The sequence below is a fragment of the Meriones unguiculatus genome, chromosome 20 (assembly GCF_030254825.1).
Source record: "Meriones unguiculatus strain TT.TT164.6M chromosome 20, Bangor_MerUng_6.1, whole genome shotgun sequence".
NCBI classification, from domain to species: Eukaryota; Metazoa; Chordata; class Mammalia; order Rodentia; family Muridae; genus Meriones; species Meriones unguiculatus.
In genome coordinates this window covers 27,715,739-27,732,517 of record NC_083367.1, presented here as the reverse complement: position 1 = coordinate 27,732,517, position 16,779 = coordinate 27,715,739, and the positions used below count along the sequence as shown (strand labels likewise).

Genomic DNA, 16,779 nt, shown 5'->3' with positions numbered 1-16,779 from the left:
TTTTACATTTGATTATAAGCTCATTTGGAATTTTATATATATATGAGAAAATCTGACTTTCAGTTTTTGCAGTTGCTCAGCCCATTGCTTAAGCTTTTACAGTTGGTATTTTTTTTCCTTACTCATATTAATTCATGCTGCAAATAAACATCTGTTAAATTATTGTGCTTTTAGGTGCATTATGCTTTCTGATCATTCCCTCCACAGCTATTCTTCTGCTTCACAGAAAAATCTGTTCCCCTGACTGTTTGCTCTGTTCATGAAACGACTATGAGATGCTCTTATCAGAACTAAAAATAGCCATCCGGACACCTCCAGTGACAATTACCTCAGCATTTTGAGCTCACACCTGGCAGTCAGCCTGTGTTTCCTATCTCAGGCATTCACACTGCCAGACAGCCAGTTGCTCCAGGCAGAAACTTTAGAAGGATCCTAAAATCCTCATGTCCGGTTGATTCACAAGTCCTGTGAATTCACTCTCCTAAAGGTCTCCAAACTATTCTCTCCTCTGTACTGATTCTGCATTCACCTGGAATCCTGTCCCCGGTCAGAGTGCAGTTAAATGTCACCTCCTCAAGAAGGGTTTTCTGACATGTTGCTTAAGAAGTGTCATTTCACAGTTACCGCCGAACCACCTCCTTTCCTTTGTGGCCGCTGAAACCATTTGTTGTGAACTCCTTTCCCGCTTTTTGCTAACTTACTGTCTGTTTTCCCACTTAAGTGTAAGTTCTACAATAGCTGCGATGTATCTCCTGTCTCTAATAAGTACTCTGCCAGCATCTCGCTCATGACAGGCACCTGGTAATAAGAATGAATGAATGAAGTATCACATGCTGCTCTCACTGTTAGGTTCATTAGCTTCCGTTTCCCTTACTTGCTGCTAACAAACACCCATGGCCTGGATAGACCATTTATCAAGCACAGAGATGGAAGCATGGTACTTCCCAGATTACAAAGTATTCCCTCTTTGATGCCAAACAGGCATCGTTCTCCTTAGCACACAAAAAGTGACAGAACTACTTTAAATCCACTTTAGGTTTTAAGTAGAATCAAATGCCATACGTATTATGCCAAAGATCTTAAAATTCACATTGGGTCTTAAATTCATCACAAACAGAGCAACAACAAAAACCTCCACCGATAATAGAGTTTCAGGGAGAAGAACAAAATCCATATTCATGGAGAGTCAAAGTTCTCAACTTGTAGGTCACAACTCATTTTGGGGTCACATATCAGATATCCTGCATATCAGATACTAACATTATAACTCATAACAGTAGCAAAATTACAGTTATGAAGTAGCAATAAAATCATTTTATGGCTGGGGGAGTCACCACAACATGACAGACTGCATTAAAGGGTCATAGCATTAAGAAGGTTGAGAATCACTGATATTTATTACCTCAACTTATTTTTTTACTAAGTATATTAAATTCAATTATTTCCATTTTTTAGAGAGATATTTTACTTTCATGTTTCATTTCTACTAATATTTTTGTGGATTTATAAGCATTCTGGTTAAACATTATCCTTTGTGGGTAAATCAATAGAAATTGTGCAGAAAAGATGGTATTTTACTACTAGAGTGCAGGGTTGGTTTCATTCATGCCATTTCCCCTCCTCCAGATCACAAATCATAGGTGCATGGTAGACCTTCTAGTGTTAAGGCTAATGACCCCATCCATACAGCATCTGTATCATCTACATGTAGTCTGATATTGTTTTATTTACTTCAGTTTACAAAACTAGTTGTGACTGTGGCTGCTGCACTGCAGAGTTCAAGGGCAAACACTACAATAAGAAGGCAGAAATTAATAGTCTCCTTAAAAATGCAACGCTCAATTAAATATTGACAGCGAGAGACAAAGGTTGTCTGTGGGAAACATGCTAACTTAAAAGGACTTGCATAATCAGTGGATACTCGCACAAAAGGAATTTCCAGATATCAGGCTTCACTGTGGTAGACTAGCAGCTTCTCAAGAGGGTGAAAGTAGTATTCACACATGGACACTGAGGACAAGCTTCAGAACTATCACAAGTCCTACGCGAGGAAACTGGAATCTTTTTTTTTTTTAATTTCAAAATTTTTATATTTATTTATTTGTTTATTTATTTACCTATTTTTTCACTTATGGGTACTCTCAGCCATTTGAAAGAGGAGCATGGAAAGTAGACCTTATCTCATTTTATTTTCAACATAATATTCCTATTGCTTATTGAGGAATGTCATACAACACATTCCGATAAAACTTGCTTCCCATTCCTCCCAAGTCCACCCTCCCACCACTGTGTCTCACTTCCCACAAAAATAACATCAGGTACAATCCATGTTGAGGTAAAAGTTTAAGCCTCTCACTGTTTAGGGTGATTTCGAAAGTTTAAAGGCATAACTCAGCATTTTACTCTTGAATGATTTTCATTTGAAAAGTGGGCAAATTTTGGGTTGTGAATTTCCACTGGACTTAATTTCAGTTTGGATCCCTGACCAACTCTCCAGTAAACTCTTCCCACAAAGTACCCAGTATCAGTGGTTGTAGAATTAGTATGTAGACTTGTGACTTTGTTTAAATGTCAGACACTAAATTGTCAGAATGTTAAGTGGGGAGGGGAAGGAGCAGCTGAAGTAGAACAAATGCCCCCAGGATACCACCACCACAAAATTGAACTCACGATCAACAAAAGCAGCAGTGCCATGGTAGGGTAGCCATGACAGCTGATAGCAGCTTTTATTAAACTATATATACTCCGGAGATTACCATTAGTTACATTAAGCACCAACTGAAAGCAGGTACATTTTCCCTATTTTAGCTGAAAATACCATACTCTAACTAAGTACCATGCATGGAGACAACCTAGAACCCCTGCACAGATGTAGCCCATAGCAGTTTAGTGTCCAAGTGGGTTCCATAGTAATGGGACGAGGGACTGCCTATGACATAATCTGATTGGCCTGCTCTTTGATCACCTCCCCCTGAGGGGGGAGCAGCCTTACCAGTCCACAGAAGATGACAATGCAGCCACTCCTAATGAGATCTGATAGACTAAGATCAGAAGGAAGGAGAGGAGGACCTCCCCTATCAGTGGACATGGGGAGGGGCATGCGTGAAGAAGGGGGTGGGAGGGTGGGGTTGGGGGGGAGGAGGGGAGGAGCTTATGGGGGGATACAAAGTGAATAAAGTGTAATTAATAAAAAAATTTAAAAAATCCTTAAAAAAAAGGAAACTGGCCATTTCCCTTAACAGTATGGAATTAGTTCATACCATATTTTAGTCATTATGTATATAAATTGACACATTTTCTTTTAAATATTATTATTATTATTATTAATTTAATATTTTAAAAACATGAAAACAGATAATAGAAAAGCCTTATGAAACAGGGTGAAAATTAAATTAGTAGAAAGTAAATATGTAAGTAAAATAAAAAACCAAACCTTTATTAGTGGTTTATTTATTATTATTATTATTTTTTTCATAAAAACAGGCCCAAACATGTTTACCTGTGAATTGGTTTCAGATTGTTAACTGGATATCCTGAGTTCCATAAAAAACCACAGTGCCTAGATAATGCCTATGTGGAAGGTAGAGAGATGAAGGGAGAGGGAGGAAGGACTGAGCCATTGACTTACTGTTGCTGACCCCAAATACTAACTGTCAGTTTGTCATTCTGTGGTTGAATCTGGGAAATTTGTCACTTAAAATTAGTTACCTGTTTTCCCGAATAAAGCATGTTTGTGTATAGCACTTGGAAACTGGAATCTTTAGAAACTATTCTTGATTATCTTCTTTAGGTGTATAGATTTTATTATGTTTATCCTATCTTATAGGTCTATATAAGTGAGTATATACCATGTGTGTCTTTCTCCTTCTGGGATGCCTCACTCAGAATGATCTTTTCTAGGTCCCTCCATTTGCCTGCAAATTTCATGATTTCCTCATTTTTGATTGCTGAGTAGTATTCCATTGTGTAAAAATATCACAATTTCTGTATCCATTCCTCTATTGATGGACATCTGATGTGGAGAGGATAGGACTCCACAAGGACCAAATATATCTGGGCACAGGGGTCTCTTCTGAGACTAATACTCCAACCAAGGACCATGTATGGATATAACCTCGAACCACTGCTCAGATGTAGCCCGTGGTAGCTCAGTAACCAAGTGGGTTACCCTAGCAAGGGGAACAGGGACTATTTCTGACATAAACTCAATGGCTGGCTCTTGGACCTCCCTACTCCCAAGGGAGGAGCAGCCCTGCTAGGCCACAGAGGAGGACTTTGCAGCCAATCCTGATAAAACAGGGTCAGATGAAAGGGGAGGAGGTCCTCCCCTATCAGTGGACTTGGAAGGGGCAGGGAGGAGATGAAGGAGGGAGGGTGGGATTGGGAGGGAATGAGGGAGCAAGATACAGCTGGGATACAGAGTTAATAAAATCTAACTAATAATAATGATAAAAAAGTCTAAACACAAATCTAATACTACACACACAAATAAATAAACTGTTTTGTCAGACTAAAAAAAAAAAAGAATTCTACATCTAGAAAGCTCAGTACAAATTACAGTATAGTATCAATATTGAACACAAAAATACCATTTTGTAGATCTAAACCAGAAACAAAAAGGGACAAATTGTGATTACTTAGAGTTTATACACACACTCTTTGAATAGTAAAAATAAATCGTCATAATTCACAGTGTAAACCAAAGGAAAACTTGTGTTACTATAGATTCAAGGAAGATTTTTTTTGTGGTTATTGCTGGTTTTTGTTGTATTTATTTAATGTCAAAATGTAATATTTGCCTCCCAAAAGTTTCACCCAAAGAAGAAAACTTCCTGTTATGGTGAGTGCTTGTTGAAAACCTACAGCCATTTACATATGGTGAGCGTGAAGGGAATTGATGGTTGCTTTCCATTCTGATCAGAAAGAAGGTGGAAGTGTGAGCTCTCAACACTTGCCAGATGTGAATCATTGTCAAATGAATGTGGCCAGAAAATATATAAAAGAGATACAGGATAAAAAGGAAAAAAAAAAAAAAACCAAAACAAACAACTGCTTATTTGTACATAGCATAATCCTGTAAATTATGATTTAATGTACATTGTCCAAATTAGTTACTTCATTATTAGTATAGATATTTGAAAACTAAAACATTAAAGGTTAGAACTTCATTAAACCATGGAACATTTGAAGTTTTGAAAATATATTCAAGACAAGTGTATTGAAAACTTTAGAACATGGCTTAGAATGTTAAAAATGTGAATTTATGAGTCGGACTTGTGGAATAGATGTTTCAGTATTGGTCAGGTGTCAGCTTTCCTCAAATTAATTTATAGACTCAATCTAATTGCAGTCAAAGTCCTTATTATCTTTTACAAAAGTAGAAATTGATGAGTTAGTGCTGTGGAGTTTATAGAATCAAGTATACTCTTGTGACCCAATCTAGTAATCGTGATCCTGCTGTCTACCCAAAGACCTGAAAAGTTGCATGCATGCAAATACCTGTGCATAGACATTTATAACAACTGCTAATACTTGTCTAAGTAATAAGGAGGCTTAAAAAGACAAAACAGTGATTGCCTTGAGATTGGGGGAGGAGTGTCACAAGATGAGAAGGAAGATGAATTGGCAAAGTAGGAAGTAAGCCGAGGCTAGTGAAATGACCCAACATCACGTATTTATCCAAGTCCAGTCATGTATGACAGCAGCTTCATTTGTGCTGTGGAGAGGGATTGGTGACTGTGACAGTACAGGGTCATCAGATGTGAAAAGTGTGCCTTGATGAGGAGGTTGAGAGTAGAGGATACACAGACACACACACACACACACACACACACGTGTACACACACTCCTTTTAACTTTTCTTTTTTTTTATAGGAATCTAAAACTGTTCTAAAACAATAAAGTAAAAATGTTCAGCTTTATCAATAAAAACATTTTCTTTCAATGATTACACCAAAATGCAAAAGCCCTCAAACAGTTAAATGATTTGTTTCATAAAATGAATAACGGATTTATATTACCTAACTTTGAAATTTGTTCTAAAGCTATAGCAGTGGAAGCTGTGCGATGTTTATATCTATATTCCAAACAATGAACTGGGAACAAAAGAAGCCAAAGTCATCAGATGAAGAAGTGATACCATTCGAATCAAATGTTGTCTCTATGAGGGAGCACAAGCATGAGAAAGAGAGGAAGAGGGAGGGAGGGAGAGAGGGAGACAGTGAGAGAGAGAGAGAGAGAGAGAGAGAGAGAGAGAGAGAGAGCCCTTACCTTTATCTTTTTCTCAGCACCACTTGAAAAACAGCACAGATGTAAAAGCATTAGCTCAGGCATGCCTTTAGCAGGGTCCAAGATGAAGGGTGGATCTGGGCTGTTGGTTCTCATCAGTCCCTTAGGATAGTTACTTCTATTCTACTGAAAGTAAATTCATTGAAAATACTGTAACTTCTCTGTGGCATCTTAAAAATGGATACATCTTAACTATAAACTAAACAGGAAAAAACCATCTGTGTCACTATATGCACTGCAATATGGAAACATGTATAAATTTCTTAGTAGGCAAAACAGAACATACTAACACTGGGACTCCAATATCGTTTACAGACTTGCAGTCACTGGAAATGGTCTCTGAAATGCTGCACACATTTTGGTGGTGTGGAAACCCACAAAGCCTTGTCTAGTTGCATTAATTGGTGCAACTTGTAAAATTAGCAAATACAAATTTTTTATTTGCAAGCAAACTTCAAAAGCAAGTCAGATTTTAAGTACAAAGCTTTTTCTTTTTACTTTTCTTAAAAATGTCTATGCAAGTCCCTCATGGCATTAATCCCAGCCCTTGATAGGCAGGGACAGGTGCATCTCTGAATCTGAGACCAAAGTGAGATCTTGTTTCAAACCTACTCCCCTCCCCCTCAGTGGCCCATTCAGAAGTTCAAGAGGAAGTACTTTATGGTGTAGGGTTGTTCTGTTCATTGAGGGCTTCCCAATCCCACGGTACACTGAGGCAAAGGCTATCCCGGGTGCCGCTTAAAACCTATGAGGTTGTTATTTGGTGACTTACTGAGAACCGTTGGTCTTTATCAATTACAACCTGGTATGGAGTGGCGATCTGAACCCGGGTGACAGAACAGAATGTTGTTCTGTTGAGTTAAAAGGAAGAAGCCGCGATGACGATGGCTGAAAAACGGAAGCCTTTGCAGACACTTGATTGCCTTCTAATAACGTCCCCTGGGTACAGGGACAGCGTCCAGTCCGTGGAGTTGATGAGAAACATTTCAGCGGAGCTGAGGCAGCTTTAGTCCGCCACCCCCTGCTGCTGCCAGGACAGCCACCTCCGGGGCAGTCCCTTCCTAATGTGCAACCTAATATGAGGTTCCCCCAGGCAACCTCAGTTTCCTACTACTTAGCACCTTGGCCTTGGGACAGTCTGGACCCAAGACAGCTGCACAGATTTGCCAGGGCTTTCCGAGGAGCCAAAGTTTCTGGCTGTATGGATTTCTGGGAGATAATGTTTTCCATCTGGAGGGACTGCCCAGACCCCAGAGTGACTTGGTATCAATTACTTTCTTAATGCTAAAGAAGTTTGGATAACTCCTCTTAAAGGCCTGTTTCCCCCCAACAGGGGAAATACCAGGGGGACAGGTTCTTTTAACCAAGGACCCTTTAATGGCCCGGGCCTGGGAAGGGGTGGGGACTGTCTTTTCTCCCCCACCCTTGGGTGGTGCCGGGGCAGAGCAACGGAGGGCTGTCTCCTCCTCTTTCCCCCCCCCGCAGCTGCTCACTTCAGCCTGGGCCGACTGGAGGCAGCAACTCCGTGGGCTCGGGAGGAGTGGATCTGCTCCGGCCGCGATGTCAGCGGCCGCCGGGGTCCTCCTGCTCCTGCTCTCCGGGACCCTCGGAGGCTCCCAGGCGCAGAGGCTACAGCAGAAGCGACAGTCCCCAGCGCATCCGCAGAGAGGTACTGTCCAGGGCGCCCTTTCCTGGAACTGCTGCTCCCAACTGGCTTCAGCTGGCTAGAGTCGCTGGCTAGGGACCACTTTCTTGCTTTACTTCAGGGCGTGCGCTTTCAGGCACCAGGGAAGGGACTCCTCCAAGCTCAGAGTCGTCAGAGTCCCCAAGTGAGAGGTGCAAGGAAATTACCTCCAGAGAAGGGAAATCAAGCCTTTTCTGCTCATTCGCGCTCTCATTAAATCCTGGAAATTGATCTACGGAAAACTTTTCTGAAGTTCTTAGGCAGGCTTTTTTTTTTTTTCTTCCCCGAATTAGATTCCATTCCTGCAGAAGAAGGCTTGCCCAAGCTACAGTTTATCCTAGAACTCGGTGTTAAGGAGCTGTTTGTTTGTTTTCCTTTAAATTTGAGGGTCGTGTTTCCTGTTATTTACATAAAGTAGTTTAGTACTTTAGTACTCTCACCTCACGTTTGTGAAACCTCCCCCCTCCCCAGATAGCTCAAAATATAGACTATACTTGTGCGTGTTCTCAGACTCCAGCGAGGAGACTTTGGAACAACTGTGCACAATGCATCTAAACTATTCTTAGGAGGGCATCTCAGTGCTTCTGAGCGTATCTTTCCGAAAAGCGCGTGAGTCTCTGAAGAATTATCAGAGTTTTCACAAGAAGCACATGCAAGGCACCGAGAAACATAATTTGTAATACGTTGTTCTGGCAAGCATCTCCCAAAGCTGGAAAACCTGAATCAAAGTAAGCAGTATTTCAGAAATAGGTGAGCTTTATTTCAAACTACCCCAAAGTGCAAAATCCGGAGGACAAAGCCTTAGAAAGTTGGATGAGGCTGAATGTGATAGAGTTTTGAAGTACGATTTTCTGTTTTTTTGTTCTTTTTAATTAACTGGAATCAAGCCATGCCTAGTACTGCTCATGTTTGTTCTTGTTCTAGTTTAGCGCTTCGCACGGTACTTTAAGAAAACATAACAGATACCCCAAGCTCCTCGCCATAGTCTCTGATGATAGTTCCTAGAATAAAAATGACTCCCAGTTTCTCCCGATATCTTTCTTCTTCTATTTTCTGCAGAGGTGACACGAGGTCAGTGTGGCGCAAATAATAGAATTACTGAGACTGTGCTTTGGTGGAAATATCTTTGGCAGTTGGTTTAAAAAAATGCTACATTTAACTTTTATCCTTTCTTCAATTGTGATTAACAGTAAGCAGCACTTTAATATTGCCGGGACTGGGAGAGCTGGGCTGTGTCCTTGTGCTACTCCACGCAGAACAAGGCAGACGTTCCCCTCCATAATGTAGTTCCCATCCAAGTTGCTGAGCGAGCATTGTCTCTGTGCGTATGTGTGTTCTCTCCCTAAGCAATCTGTTCACATCTACTTATTTATTTATTTATTTATTTATTTATTTATTTTACTTTTGTTTGTCATGGGAGTCCACACATGATGGGGTGAATGTGTGTGGTCAGAGATAAGTTCAGAGACATCAGAACGCCTTTTACCATCTGGGTTCTGGGTATTAAAAGCTTGTCATTGGGCTTGGGCAAACAGCCTTACTCAAGGAAGCCTTGCTGTGGGGGTAGCTCTGTGACTGTCTTTATTATACCCATTTGCAGGCTATTTGGAGATTAGCTCCAGGATAAGTGATTTAAATTTATTAACAATAAAAGGTATATTTAGAATATACTTTATGATGCCTTAAATTAGTGTAATGCTTTATAACTTAAAGTACTTATACAGAAGTCATTTAACTTGGTATCACAAGATCTATTCTCATCTTTGGCTATTATTATTCCCACGGGACTAATTTAAAACCTAAGGCTTGGGGTAGTAGCCACAGACGTTCCATAACTGATGGGAATATTGTCATTTTCAGAAACTAAGAGTACTCCCAGTATTGTTCACGTTCAGATTCCCTTTCCATAGGCTCAGGGAATCTCTTTCTTTTCCTTTTAGAAGGTTGTTTCCATTCTCATATTTCATATCAGCAAGGGTCAATGAATATGGTTTGACAAAAAATGTTTTCTTGGCTACCATCAACTTTTCTGGTTTTGATTATATGTACTAGCAATGACCCTCATGTCCTGGCACTAACTGTGAAAGATTTCTGTTTTACCTTATAGACCAGTGCCAACTCAGTAAGGATGTTAAGCAGTGTATTTAGACTCTGTAACACAGTAGTTCTCAACCTGTGAGTTGTGACCCCTATTGGGGGGGGGGGTGAATGACCCTTTTACAGGGGTCACCTAAGACTATCGGAAAACACAGACATCTACGTTATGATTTATAACAGTAGCAAAATGACAGTTATGAAGTAGCAGAAATAATAATTTTATGGTTGGGGGTCACTACAACATGAGAAACTGGATTAAAGGGTCACAGCATTAGGAAGGTTGAGAACCACTGCTGTAAACATAATGAGAAGCCTAACCAAAGTTTATTTGCCTCTCATTTTTCTTGAGAATATTACATAGTTATTATAGAGCACCAAATTATAGTGTGGATATCATTGATTCAAGTTTGAGTTTATAAATAAAAACTTCACCTTCCTATTAATATCAGCAAAATAGTGATTGAGTCAAAGTGGATTTACCTTTTATCACAGCAGTAAATAAAATGATCTCTGATATCCACATAACTAATATCTAGAAGTGGAAACAATAGTATGTAATCTGCAGTTGAGAGAAAATAGTTTCACGGAGAGTATTGTCTAGTGAGTGAAATCAGTCTTGATGAAAAATATACAAGTTACATATACTTAAATATACAATATTTAAGTTACCAGAGAGTCAGTTAGTCTGAAGTTAATCTGTCTAAATTTGGTTGCTGGTGAATATAGAAATTTCAGAGGTCTCCACACCATGGAGCCTGCATAAAATTAGTTTATTATTCATATCCAGATGTTAAATTATTCATTCTCTTCTGAAAATCTACTATGCCCCTTATATGTACAGGAATGAGGATGGAAATACCAGTATGAATTGCAGCAGTTTTGGTGTGAAAATATAGTCAGAACTGTAGCAGAAAAGTCAGCTTTCATACCCACATAGGAACAGACAAGATTAGCACAGTGGAGTACCTGACTGAGAAATCCACAGGCAGGGGTCAGTAGTTAAGGCCTTGAAAACATGTTCACATGAGAAACAGTCCAAGAAGAGACTGTATTAAAGAAGGAGGAGGAGGAAGAGAAGAAAAGAAGAAGAAAAGAAAGGGAAGATAAAAGACAACTTCAGACTTCAAGGGATTGTTAAATGAGAGGGACTGAGAGAGTCTTTTTGAATTGGGTCTACAGAAGAATATGGGAAGTAGAAGGGCCAATAAAAATGGGAATCTGATATGTCTGCCCTGTTACCCTTACCAATCGTTCTGAATAGTTCAGTAGTAGCTGGGTGCTACTGGCCTCTGATGTGGTCACATGATGGTTAGAGGCAGAGCAAGCCAGGTATGCCCTAGGAAGTCTTGCTGTGCAGAGAGGAAGTCACAGCATGTGATGTCTTCAGTCCTGTTTCAGTTCCATGGTTCTGGAGCTATAATCTATTGTTTTTGGAGTGAATACTCATATTCTAATCTCTGGGTTCTTAAGAACGTCAACAAAATGTGAAATGTGTTAAATGTGCATTTAGATGCCTTTGGAATTTAAAATAAAAACATTTTTTTTGGATAAACCTTGCTCATTTTTTTGGCAAAAATGCATAAACATTTGTTAAGGAATTTTGACATCATTGACATTTGCATGATTTTAAAACACCATGTGTTACAAAATCTGAGAATAGTTTAATAAATGACCTAAGATATTGTCATGGGGTAATTGTGGTAATAAACCCAAAGTTATTATTTTTAACCTTTGTTTTGTTACATTTATGATTTGATAGCTTATTTACTATTCACTAACCTAATAGTTTAGTAAAAATTCTTCATAACAGATAAAACTGAGAATAAGAAAATATTCAAAATTGGCTATGATTTATATAATAGAGATAATAAAGCTGACACGAATACTTTAAATTTCATTTGTTAGTGTCTGAAGATTTCAGCGTAGAGCCTTGAGGTTTTTTTCATCGTCAACCCTTGTGGCATATCATATAAAATATTGAATTGCATCTGTATCGAGGATGTTGGTCATTAAGAAGCAAAAATTGAGCATAGTTTCTCAGTTCCTTCTCAACTCACTTCCTGAAATACAAGTCAGATGACACCTTTACCTCTGGTCATTGGAAAGTCCAATTAGGGTACAAAGGTCTAGCCATGAGCGACTGCTCCGGGAAAAGTGACCTCATATCTTACGGGAGGAATTAAGAAGGGAGACCATTTCTGAATGGAGGACCGGGAAGGTAGCCGGCTCTATGAGGAAAGTGTTGGACGCTCGACCTGAAGATCTGAGTTCAGATCACCGGTACCCATGTAAAAGCCAGCAGTGGTGCTGCTCATTGTCCGCAACCCCACTTCAAGGAGCTGGAGAAAGGAAGATCCTGGGGGCTCTCTGCCTAGCCGGTGTGGCCGAATTGATGGACACCTGGTTTGCTGGGGGAACTTTTCTCAGAAGTAAGATGGAGAACGATGAAGGAAGGTGCTGACGTTGCTGTCTGGCTTCTACATGAGCGCACACATGTAAGCGCACATACATGGAGATAACGTGCAACGCCCCGCCCCCCAAACTTTTCTGGATAGTCTCTACTATCCTACAATAGCTATAAATAAAAGTTCGCTTGACGGTACATTTCACAACTCACAGACTACAGCTTTATCCATCCAAAGTAGAACACTGGTACTAATACTTCTTTCACAATCTAGTAAGCAGTGAATAATTTTTGGATCATCAATGTTCTGTACCTCTAAGATTGAAGCACCACTTCTTTTAGTCCAACTAGACATAATAGGAACTACTAATGGGTAAAATTTTATAACATATCTCACACCTTTGTTCATAATCTATATTGTTGTTAGAGGGCCACATACCTGTCCACAGTGGAAAAAAAAGTAGCTAGTAATGTCCAAAGAATGGCAACAACCATAACCGGGACCAGGGACCATATAGGCAGGATCAGTGGGGTGGCTGGCTGTTCAAATTGTAAAGCACAAAGGAGGCATCATGTTGTGCTTAATTCCTGTATAAATAGTTCTCTAGTAAGATTCTATTTTGCTGTTGAGCCAAGCTAGAAACATTTCCATGTAGAGAGGGATTATTATTTATTATTTGTTATTATTATTGTTGTGACCCCCAGTCCCCTGCCAAGTTTGCAGGTCTTAATTTAGCAGTTTAGAAGCTGAAAATTTTGCTATTGCTCACACACATTATTCTCCTTTTAATCCAAAGATGGAAGATAAGGATTTGCATATGCTTACATTTTTTAATTAGGTAGAAAGACAGCTTAGGCAGAAACCCAGGTTTGGTGAATAAAAAAAAAAATACAAAATGGAAAACCAAAACTGACTAAATCAGATTCTTGTCAAGGTTGGTGTGTGTCAAACAGACAGACGCAAGACTGACCCACAAATCTTCATCCCTGTGGCGCATATATTGAACCAGAATAGACAAGGGTGACAGGAATATGGGAAATATATAATGATATATAATGAAGTAACACAGTCATCCATAAAAATGAATGTATTAGATGATAAACATCCTGACTAGCATAACAGAGAGATGGGATCCTAGAAGAGCAGGGAGATTGACTACTGTTGTAGCTGTTTTGGGAAAGGTTGCCCTCGTGAAGAAGGTCAACACAAGCAAATGCAGGTAGAGCAGAATATTTCTGCAGATATCAGGTGGAAGAGGAACCCCCAAGCAGGGAGCGGAATTGTCAGGGCCCGATTAGAGGACTCAGAGAAGTAATATAAGCTAGGTCACACTGCACTCTGGCCATCGTGGACGTTATTTGGGTTTGTAGTCTAAGTGGTATGGAAAGGGTACAGGTTTTGCCCAGAGTTAGTAGATGAAAAGAAATCATACTTTTATCTTTTCTTATGTAGACACAGGTCACTGGGACTAGACCCAACATCCAAGAATAAGATTATTTCCACTCTTCCCTTGTCCCAGATGTCCTGTGCCTGGAGGACATTAAGTGATTCCATGCTGTAGAACATTCTGCCTCAAAATGTTCCTTACTGTGATACTCAGACACCTGATCTGATACTTTGTTCCTTTTGTCATCATCAATACGGGCCCACAATTCAGTGTCAGTGCCTGCCTAGGTAAATGCTTTTGTGCAAGGGACATCTGCATCTCTCTTTAGATTCTGCCAGTGTACTAGAAATGCAGTGTAGGCTTCTAAGGGTAATTTTTACTTGTATGCATTTTAAAACAAAAGTAAGGTATTTTCAGTCCAACATAGATTCATCTGTACTTTAGAGCTGCCTTTGTTATTATCCATTTCAATATCAAAGGTAAACTTTAGACATCATTGTTAAAGTGACAGAAAGATATATCAGTCTGATGACCTCTATTATAAAATGAACTTTGAAACATTGCCTATTTTATGAACAGAAGTTTATTCTCTGTTCTGTTTCGATTTCTATAAATACTATAAGAATTACTGTAAATCATACAGTGACCTTTGGGCCAAAGCAATGCAATTTAGGCATGATTTAATTCTGTCATTTAAGACAAAAGTTATATGAAGAAAATTGCTTAGATTTTTCCTTGCGGCCTTCATTCTTTCATTCTACTTTGGTAGATTGCTTGAGAATAAAATATGATAGTTGAAAGAACTGATTTTAGCATTACAACTTTAAGAATATATATGCAGAGAATTTCTTCTTTAATTTTTAAATTATTATTATCATTTATTACAATTTACTCAATTTGTATCTCGGCTGTGGGCTCCTCCCTCATCCCCTTCCAATCTCACCCTTTCTCCCTCTTCTCTTCCTATGCCTCTCCCCTAGTCCACTACTAGGGGAGTTCCTCCCTCCTTCTATCTGACCCTAGTCTATCAGGTCTCATCAGGACTGGTTACATTGTCTTGCTCTGTGGACTGGCAATGCTGCACCTCCTAAGGCGAGGTGATCAGAGAGCCTGCCACTGAATTCATGCCAGAGAAAGCCCCTGTTCCCCTTACTAGGGACCCCACTTGGAGACTGAGCCAGACGTTTTAGGTCCTCTCCTTGCATTGTCCTTGGTTGGGATATAATTCTCTTCAGGGTCCCCAGGCTCAGTTTTGTTTTGTTTTTTTTTTTTTTTTTTTTTTTTTTTGTGGCTCTGTTGGTCTCCTTTTGGAGCTCCTGTCCCCTCCAGGTCTTTTTATCTCTTCCTTCTTTCATAAAATTCCATGCATTCTGCCCAAAGTTTGGCTATGAGTCTCAGCCTCTGCTTCGCTACCTCTATCAGTAAAGTCTTTCAGAGGCCATCTGTGGTAGGCTCCTGTCCTGTTCCCTGTCGTCTCCTAATTCCAATGTCTCTCATATTTAGCCTTCTGAATGAAGATTGAGCATCTTCCCTAGGGTCTTCCTTGTTGTTTAGCTTGTTTAGGAGTATAGATATGAGTATGTTTATTTGATAGTGCTTAGTAGATGGTGTGCATTAGCATACTTACTCATATAGTGTAGGTGTTTAGTGGATTAATATAATTGTTCTTATCTTGTAGATGGTGTGCATTAGCATACTTACTCATATAGTGTAGGTGTTTAGTGGATTAATATAATTGTTCTTATCTTGTAGAGGGATGGAATCAGTGTCCTGCAGTCTGTCGAGGAGGAAGTATGCGTCCGATCTTGTATGCAGAGAATTTCACTTCCACTTTTCCTGTTAAAAGATACTGATAATTACTATATAAGATGGTTTTGAGACAATCTGAATTTACATAATGAATTAAAGCTGAAGGCTTGTCTATGATACATAAGATGTATCATTGTAAGATGATCAATCCTTATTCAGAAAGGCCAATGGGATAGACATCAGAAGAGGGAGAAAATGGAGAGCAGGACAGGAGCCTAACACAGAGGGCCTTTGAAAGACTCTACCCAGGAAGGTATCAAAGGAGATGCTGAGACTCATAACCAAACTTTGGGCAGAGTGCAGGGAATCTTATGAAAGAAGGGGGAGATAGAAAGACCTGGAGGGGACAGGAGCTCCACAAGTGGGTTTCCTAGTAATGGAAACAGAGACTGTCTCTGACATGAACTCAGTAGCTGGCTCTTTGATCACCTCTCTCTCAAGGGGGAGTAGCCTTACCAGGCCACAGAGGAAGACAATGTAGCCAGTCCTGATGAGACCTGATAGGCTAGGGTCAGAAGGAAGGGGAGGAGGCCCTCCCCTACTAGTGGACTTGGGGAGGGGCATGGGCGTAGATGAAGGAAGGAGGGTGGAATTGGGAGGAGACAAAGGAGGAGGTTACAGCTTGGATCTGGGATACAAAGTGAATAAATTATAACTAATAACTAATAAATAAATTTAAAACAGAATATAAAGTTTAATATGGAGAGGGTTGTTTTCTTTTCTTTCTTTCTTTTTTTTTTTTTTAGTTTTATTTGGAGACATGCCATTTAGTAAAAGATGGTGAATTCAATTCGTGGGTCATTCCTTATAACACCACAAGAAACTTACATTCTCTCAAAATAGCAAGCTAATCACGCAAATTCCGAATCATGAACACTGTCAGAGCGCTGTGGTGCCTGGAACTTAGGCAAGGAACCATGGGTAATGCTGTAGCGTTTCCCCACGTATGATTCTCTCAGCTGACTCCACGCTTCATGGCCCCCCAAAGCTTTCCCTTTATCTGCTTCCGGGTGCCAGATGGTTTCATTTGGGGTGATAGTGCTTAGTAGATGGTGTGCATTAGCATACTTACTCATATAGTGTAGGTGTTTAGTGGATTAATATAATTG

General features: G+C 39.8%; 1 protein-coding gene and 1 long non-coding RNA gene across 2 annotated transcripts in view; one reads left to right on the top strand and one right to left on the bottom strand.

Annotated features, from left to right (window-relative positions):
* The window catches only part of LOC132649530 (uncharacterized), a 42,341-nt gene extending 34,518 nt beyond the window's left edge, over window positions 1–7,823 (bottom strand). Inside the window, exons 1-2 of the long non-coding RNA XR_009588008.1 lie at window positions 7,061–7,823; window positions 6,271–6,414 (exon numbers count right to left, since the gene is read on the bottom strand). This is a non-coding gene — a long non-coding RNA (uncharacterized LOC132649530). The remainder of the gene's footprint in view (window positions 1–6,270; window positions 6,415–7,060) is intronic.
* Window positions 7,775–16,779, top strand: part of Lama2 (laminin subunit alpha 2) — a 591,463-nt gene continuing 582,458 nt past the window's right edge. The window contains exon 1 of the mRNA XM_060373445.1: window positions 7,775–7,957. Coding sequence (XP_060229428.1) covers window positions 7,849–7,957 — 109 coding nt within the window. The 5' untranslated portion in view covers window positions 7,775–7,848. The remainder of the gene's footprint in view (window positions 7,958–16,779) is intronic.